Source organism: Neltuma alba, unplaced genomic scaffold (genome assembly GCF_004799145.2).
Source record: "Neltuma alba isolate B1F8T4 unplaced genomic scaffold, ASM479914v2 tig00011483_pilon, whole genome shotgun sequence".
Lineage (NCBI taxonomy): Eukaryota > Viridiplantae > Streptophyta > Magnoliopsida > Fabales > Fabaceae > Neltuma > Neltuma alba.
The window spans coordinates 161,963-170,441 of record NW_021636152.1 but is presented as its reverse complement, the minus strand read 5'-3'; the positions used below and the strand labels follow the sequence as shown (position 1 = coordinate 170,441).

At 34.4% G+C, this 8,479-nt stretch overlaps 1 protein-coding gene across 1 annotated transcript; it reads left to right on the top strand.

Annotated features, from left to right (window-relative positions):
- Positions 1-5,147: 5,147 nt before the first annotated feature.
- LOC114714024 (uncharacterized) lies at positions 5,148-7,250 on the top strand. The gene is made up of 4 exons (XM_028898722.1): positions 5,148-5,770; positions 6,017-6,279; positions 6,535-6,759; positions 6,847-7,250. Exons 1-3 carry the CDS (start codon positions 5,176-5,178, stop codon positions 6,757-6,759), a joined length of 1,083 nt encoding a protein of 360 aa, XP_028754555.1. The 5' UTR covers positions 5,148-5,175; the 3' UTR covers positions 6,847-7,250.
- Positions 7,251-8,479: the final 1,229 nt, after the last annotated feature.

Below are 8,479 nucleotides of genomic sequence, written 5' to 3'. Positions count from 1 at the left end.
TTAGCTTATTATGACCATATAAACTAATGGCTACATTGAGAAACACTATAAAAATCTTATAAAAGATGGAAAAGCCTAATTAAAAATTGAGTGAAATTATAACGATAACTTTTCAATTGAGACTTAGTTTTTAAATAAATATATTTAATTATTTATTATATTGTTGAGATCCAACAGGTGGGTAATATATTTGGTAGCTTTTCCGCCTCTTCCATGTATGCGAGTGTCAGACCATCACATCTCATTGCTCCTCTTTCACCCAGGTAAACGGCACTGCGTTGAAGGCAGCGGACAGGCAGCGAACGGGAAGGCAGTGGAGAGAAGCCGCTCCCGATTCAAAGAAACAGAGTAAGCAAGCATGACTTTTATTCTGAGCACTCCTAATTTCAGTGTTGAAGTCAAATCAAAAAAACACTGAATCTGTACTGTACCTCCCTTGCGCAGCACACCCTGCTCTCACGCACACATACCATGAGAACAACCTGCTCTTTCTCTTTAACACGTCGCTTCCAGGTCCTGATTCAATAGTCCCTCCACTTTCTTCAATACCCACGAAACTGACTCTTTCTGGTTCTCGGAGTTCAAATATGCGACATAGCATCGATCACTCTTTCCACTATGCAAAATTCTGTCGAGCCATTTTTCCCGGTTGTTCATTTATGGAGGAATTTAATTTCTCCATGAGGAAGAAGAGGATGATGGTCTCTAGGCGAAGATGCTGCAGGAAGCAAGGTCCGATGTGGAACGAGCGAGAGCCGATTCTTTCTTCCTATTACCATGTTTCGATTCAAGTATTTTGCTCACATGGCTTCTTCGTCGGTCTCTTCCTCTCTAGACTGCATGTTTTCAGACTGAAAGCCATCATCCTCTTATTACCCAAAAAAAAGGGGGCTTGTTTCTTACATAATGCCAACTATAAAGTCATCATCAGCTTGGAGCATCTAGAAGAGGAAATGCCAGAGCAAGAAGAAGAAGATAATGGCGTCTATCGCTTTTACCACAGAACCCATTTCCCGGAGAAACAAGCCAACTCTGTCCTCCGGTCTCTGACCGTGTGTAGGATGCAGATCGCGGGCGTTGGGTTCTTATGAAGTGAAGTGTGAAGGGACACGTGGCTTTTCATGATAGCTCTCATGACTTATTTGCTTCGGTGGCATTACAGCGCTGGAAGACGATGGGAGAGAGAGAAAGAGAGCCCCTCTCTCCCCTATGATGTTTCAGATGAAGCCAGTGATTTTGTCAATGTTTTAGATATTCTGTAGAGGATTGACGCATCGATAACTTTGCTGACGAATTAAATATCTTTTGCAAGTCCCATTTCATAAGGTTTGAGCATTAAAAATTTTGTTGGCAAAACCAAAAGATAGTGATGTTACCAACACGTTATTACATATTACTGCCATTAGGGCTCCAAACAATAATCATACACACACACACATATTATATCACTTCTCTACATGTGAATCGAAAGTAAACTCCTCGAGTCAGACACACACATCTGGTTTGATTTTGAACTTTGAAGGTCCAATTTGCAAAAATATTAAGCAGATCTCTTGCTTCTCTCCATATTTCCCTACATGCATTAATTTGTCGAAAACTGGTAAGAAAAGTGCGTTATTTGGCTGAGGATGTAAGGATTAAAGAACACGGCTCTAACAAAGTACTATCTCCGATCCTTAATATAAGATCTTGTTTGACTTTTATTTTGATCCTAAATATAAGACCCCAATCTATTTTGTCTCTCATATTTACTCAATTTTTTCTAAGATAGTCCTTCTAATAATTATAGTCCTAGTTAATACACTTGATTGGCAAAGATATTTTAGAAAAGACAACATCTATTTAAGACAAATAACTAACTCAAATTACTTTCTTAATCTCCTCAAATTAGTCAACTGGCTCTTATAATTAGGACCGGAGGTAGTAACATATAGTTATTAATTAGTTAAGAACCATATTTCAACGTAGTAAAAAGGCAGATAAAGAAGAAAGATGCTAAAAGAATAATAAAGAGAGAATTACTACCCCACATGGAGAAAACCTTTAATTTTTTCCCACGAAATTGTCACCTTTATCATCCTCGCGCTTGCCCTTTTTCTTTTGTTAACAGTCTCCTTCTCGTAATTTGCCTTCCGATATTTTTCATAAGATTTGAGCATTAAAAATTTTATTGTCAAAACCAAAAGGTAGTGGTGTTACCAACCCATTTCATTACATATTACTGTCATTAGAGTTCCAAAGAATAATCATATACTCCTCTGATCTTAAATATAAAACCTATTATGTAGTGTAATATTTAAGACCTATTTTGAAGTGTAAATTACACTACAGAATAGGTCTTATATTTAAGACCGGAGGGAGTATATATGTATATTATATTATCTCTGTACATGTTAATTGAAAGTAAACTCCTCGAGTCAGACACACACATATAGTTTGAACTTTGAATGTCCAATTAGCAGAAATATTAAATAGTCTCTGGCTTCTCTCCGTATTTCCCCGCATGCATTAATTTGTCGAAAACTGGTAAGAAAAGTTCTTTTCAACGCTGAGGATGTTAGGATCAAAGAACGCGGCTCCAACAAAGTGACATATAGCTAATGAGTTAAGAAAGAACCATATTTCAACGTGGTTAAGAGGCGGATAAAGGAGAAAGATGCTAGAAGAATAATAAAGAAAGAATTAGGACCCCACGCGGAGAAACCTTTAATTTTTGGGAAATTTCACTTAAGTCCCATGGAAGGGACTTTATTGAAAGTAAGGCCCAAAACATTCTAAAATATCAATGGAGTCTTTAAAGTTTAAATGAAATTAAATTAAAGTTGCCCTTAATATTTGCAAAGAAGAAAGGGGATCCTATAGGGCATAATCATCGTGTTTCTTCATGTCTGCATATTCTTAGTTCAAATAATAACAAAATAACAACTCAAAATATAAAAATTTATAAATCAATTTACAAGTGCTTAGATAAGTTACAACTGGGGATACAAATTTTAGAATTAAGGAAGAGAAAAATAATAATTCTACGTATAAAAATTTATAACTCAATTTATAAGTACTTAAATAAGTTGAGGATACAAATTTTAACAATAAAGAATAGAAAAATAACAACTTTACATATAAAAATTTACAATAAATAATTAAAAAATAATAATTCAACATATACAAATTTACAATAAAAAAAAATAACAACTCTAGATATAAAAATTTACAACTCAATTTACAAGTGTTTAGGAAAATTACAAGTAGGGATACAAATTTTAACAATAAAGAACTAAAAACATAACAACTTTACATATAACAATTTGTAATTCAATTTACAAATATTCAAGTCAGGTACAAATGAGAATAGAAATTTTAACAACAAAGAATTAGAAAAATAACAATTTTGCGCATAAAAATTTACAACAAAAATAGCAGCATAATGTACAATTTTACATAGGAAAATTTACAACTTAATTTACAAGTAGGAATGGATTTTTCTTATCCACTATAGATGCTGAAATTGTCCATGGACATCCATGTACCATGCACAATCCAATCATGATGCTTGTTTGAAGTTTTTTCCTTGTCTCACCAACATATACATAATGATTGCTATTGTTGTACTCAATTATTTTTTTGGATTTCTCCATCCGGTATCCCAGGACAATAGGCGTCTTTCAGCCGTGACATCTGTCCCAGACTAATCCGGATCGAAGACTTGCAAGAAACATTTCGGTCGGCGCCCTCTGGCCCCTCAAGGTGCTACGTTCCCACGGCTCGAACTCAAGACCCGTTGTTAAGTTAGGACAGCCCCAGCCAGCTGACTTAAGCCCTCGGGGTTGTTGTACTCAATTATTAGTTGTGCTACTCCAGTATCATCTTCAATATATAATAGTGCCTCTCTAACATAACTGAGTGTGTGCTTCATATCAAATCCGCCACTTTCATATCACATATTTGTTGCCACAAGACTTCTTAATTCTTTATATGTCATTTCTTTTATTATCAATCTTTCAATTATAATCTTGTCTTCGTATATCATTTTCCTATATAAAGTATTTGCATATTTTTCCTACACGAAAAATGCAAAGTTGTTGCTTTTCATAACTGTTAGTCAGATACCATGCGTATTTGCGATTCATAATTATATAAATGTCAATTGCTTAGCAAAATTGAAACAATTTGTAAATTTACAACACCAGATTAGCATTTCCACAACATATTATGGATAAATCGTTTTAATATCATCAAACTGCAAACCAGATAACTTTTTCAACAGCTAGTGCTACCCATATGCCATTTGTCTCAGCACTTCATTATTATGTGAATTTCAATTACTTAGCAAAGCTTAAATAAACTATCAATTTACAACTACAATTAGCATATTCACAACATAAAATTAGTATTTTCACAACTTGAATTCTGAGCAAGTAAGTTTAATGCCATCAATATCCGCCATCTTTACCGATTTGTTCAGACTATAGAAACTGGCTAATATACCCATTGTAATGTAACTCATGCCTTCCAGGCTTCCACACCCATATCCCCACACTGTCTACCCATCACAAGCTACAACTCTTCAGCAGTTTAGATGGAGAAGAAAGAGCTTTTAAAACCCAAGTTCAGAATTTTCCTCAAGCACAGCACAATTTCCTATTGGTGGCAAGGCTCAACCAAGTCGCCACTGGAGTTCCCACATTGGTGCTATTTCAGACTTCATACAACACTCTAATTCATACTACCTTAAATGATTGCAGAATGAGAATCATAAGCCACCACATTATTCACCATCGCATCAAGTTGGAGAAATGGCAGAGAGTATGTTGAGTTGCATTTCAAGCACTCATGCTTCTTCTTTTGTCTCCTTTATTCTTTCTTTCAACCAAAGGCATTTCTGTAAAAAGGCATATCATATTAATTTCATTATGGGATAAAAAGACTGATTTGAAATTTCAGGATCTTTTGAGACTTTTTGTTTATTAAGTTCAGATTGTGGACCTTACGTGAAATTTTCCCTTAATTTTTTTCCACGAAACTGTTAACTCTCCATCCTCGCGCTTTCCCTTTTTCTTGTGTTAACAGTCTTCTCCTAATTTGCCTTCCAATATTCTTCACGAACTTGTACCTAATGCTCTCGATTTCAAAACTGCAATGCTTATTAAAATCTCAAAACGCATCCTCATTCATCCGATGTTCTGGAGAATTCTGGGCTTTGTGTCAAGCATAGTTGCATTTACATGCTTTGCCCAGAGCCCCTCTTTCTATGACTCGTTTGGCAGGTGGAATCTGTTCAAAAGCGCCATCTATAGCGTCATTAGTTTGGGCCTAACCACCATGATGCTATTTATCAAGAAATGCGAGAGATTTACAAGATCAGTTCTGGTCAAAGCACAGGTGGGTTTTCTGGTTTTGATGCTCACGTCTCTCTGTTCCATTTGGCAAGACCAAGTTGGCCAAAAGGAGAACGAGGAAACGGGATCGCGTGGGAGAATCCTAAACATGTGTTCCTTTGGGGCATTTGCGTTCATGACACTGAGCTTCTCAAGACAGCTTCAGCTTGGTTTCGAAGTGGGTATCTCCAACTTCTTATTTGGGAGTTTCTTGGTGCTGCTGATGAAGAAGAACTTCAAATTTATCCCACTTGCAGCATTTTGTTGTTACGTGTTTATACATATCCGGTCCTTCTCAGATCTTTTCAAGGAAATGCGTGGGCGAGTCCACACTAGTGACCCGGTACCTGAAGATATAGAGAGTGGTAACCATGGCATTGAGTTGCAAAGAACGAGTAAGATTGAATTCAATCCTCACAGCTTTTCTTTTTCCTTCCTATGGTTCCTTGACAAGTGACTCTGTCATTTTTTTTTTTTTTTTTGCGCCTCTTATCTATTTGATAGTAATAGTTAAATAGTACGTACTATGATTGAATTGCCCAAAGAACAGGAGTGGTCTGAAACTAGTTAGATAAGATCTTTTTGACTTTTTGTGCCTTCAAATATTCTATAACTACTGAATTGTTTATTATTTTAAACAGGTGTTTCAGAACATTGTATGCACAAAAATCGGTTAAAAGAGCATGCTGAAAGACGCCACATTCCACTTCCCACTTATCAATCTGTGAATGTTGGACTGGCCCATCGCCCACAATTTAGGTCAGCAGTGTCGATTGATGGAAAGAGCTATATTTCGGAAAATCTTTTTCCCAAACTAAAGGCTGCTGAGCAAGATGTAGCAAGACTTGCTTTAAAGCACATAACAGAAGGGGTCAAAGATGAAGGCCTTTCTCTGATTCTCGAGGTTTGTTAGCATGGGATTGTCGTTTCATGATTTTATCATTTATATATTGCCATGACATCGTAGTCCACACCACATTGCGTAGAAACTAAGCTGTGCTATGCATTCTTAAGGTTGTTTCTGCTAATTTAGTTTGGCAGCATTATTGAATTCAGTCCTTTGCATTAATTTCAGATTATTGGTTAGTAATAGTCTCTGGTTTTGCATTTAATATCATGAAACCTAAGGTTACTACTTCTCCTTGTGATCATATTCCAGAGACCAACTTCTTTCAAGTCTATCTTAAATCACTATGCAAAGAAGATGAACCTTGTAATTCCTCCATACGACACGGTTCAACAGGAAGGGGATGCCGGGTATTTATCGTCTTTCATTTTCAATGGTAAGCGCCATGCAGGTGATCCAGCCAAATACAAAAAGGACGCCGAGCAATCCGCAGCTTGTGCTGCTGTTCTTTCAAATCTGGAAAGCTTCCTTCTTTAAGTAAATACTTATTTCCAAATCTTGTATTTGTCTATAACTATAGGTGACCGATTCATTAGTTTTTTTTTCCCTCTCTTTTAAATGCAGGCAATTCCAGGTTTGATGCTTCTTTCTGAGATAATGAAGTCATAATTCGAATTCTGTATCACCCATAGCAAGACTCTAAACTTCAAATGTGTCTGTGGAAGCAGTTCAACAACAGCATAATAGTTCAGATTTGGAAAAGAAAAAACAGAGAAGAAGAAGGAGAAAGACTCTAAGGAGAAGTATCGGAGAAAAGCTCGGTACTTTTAGGCTTCTTGATACATGAACTCTGTATGTTACCAACTTTTTTCTTACATGGACCCTATGCTCTCAACTGGGTCTTCTGTAAAGAAAAGTATTAATAAAAATAACAAGGATTGCAAGATGAGAGCAACTCAAGGAGGGCATCGCATATTCCATATCAAAGGATAAGACTAGTGTTTCAGAAGTTTGGATTCAAACAGATTGCTTGAGACTTACACTGGAAACTATATGCCTATTTGAGATAGCGGTAGAATTTCTTTGTAAACACGTTTCACGTAAGTCGAGACAAAATTCTTCTTATATATTTGTCTCGTATTTTATAAATCACTATTGAAAAGCTACTTATAAAGTGTTTCAAACAGGCCTTATGTCTTTAAAGGATTGATGCCCAACATGGACATTGCAGTTTGTTTATTTGTATTTATTTCATCCTGCACCAACGTCCAGGATAAGGCTGTATCAGGAAAAATATAGAAAAGAAAAATTAGTTACAGTTTTTTTTTTCCCATCATTGTTCTGTAACTTTAGCTATATTATTATTTGTCATTGAAAATTTGACAAATAATAATCTTTTCTTTGTTTTTCAGGTCAAATCACCCTCAAGTTTGGTGATTTTTAAATATAAATATCACGTGAGTTTTTTTTTCATTTGATAATGAACTTCTTAATACTTTCAAATTTATACATGCAACTTCTATTATTAACATGTTATCTTTCTAATTATTTGCTGCTCCCTAGTCCTATTTATAAACTTCAGTAGTGTCCTATTTATAAACTTTAAGAGTATGTTCTATTTTATAAGTTTTAATTTAAGTTTATTTTGAAATTTAATGCATTTTTTAATTTTACTTTTCATTATTTATTCTTTCTTATTTTTCACACTCTCTCACATTACATTTTTCTATACATTTTTCTTTATCTTTTTTTATTTATATTTAGAAAAAATATATATTTGGTTATTGAAGATTTGTCCTTAAGATGCAACTGACTTCTTGTTTTGACGTAGATGTATTGGGTTGGGTGTTCATATTGATGATGCAATTATGTATAGAACGACTTCAAAATATTACTTCCGTTACTTTATTTTCAATTTAGTTTTAAATATAAGATTTTAATTTATTTTATTTTTAATATTTATTTATTTTGTCTTTAAGTAATTCTTACAATAGTTACATATATGTTAAGGAGTTATTATTAACAAATAATTCAAACATATATGATTAATAAGAGTTTTTTTAAAAAAAATCTATTACTATAAATAACTAATTTAATTAATTTTTTAATATTTTTAAATTAATCAATTAAGTTTTATTTTACTAGCAATACAGAATTCAATTTATCGATTAACTTTCAAAAGCAAATTTGAATATTTTAAACTAAAATTTAAATAATTAAAGCGTGTGTGGGCCCGTGAACTGCGCGTGAAGTAAGA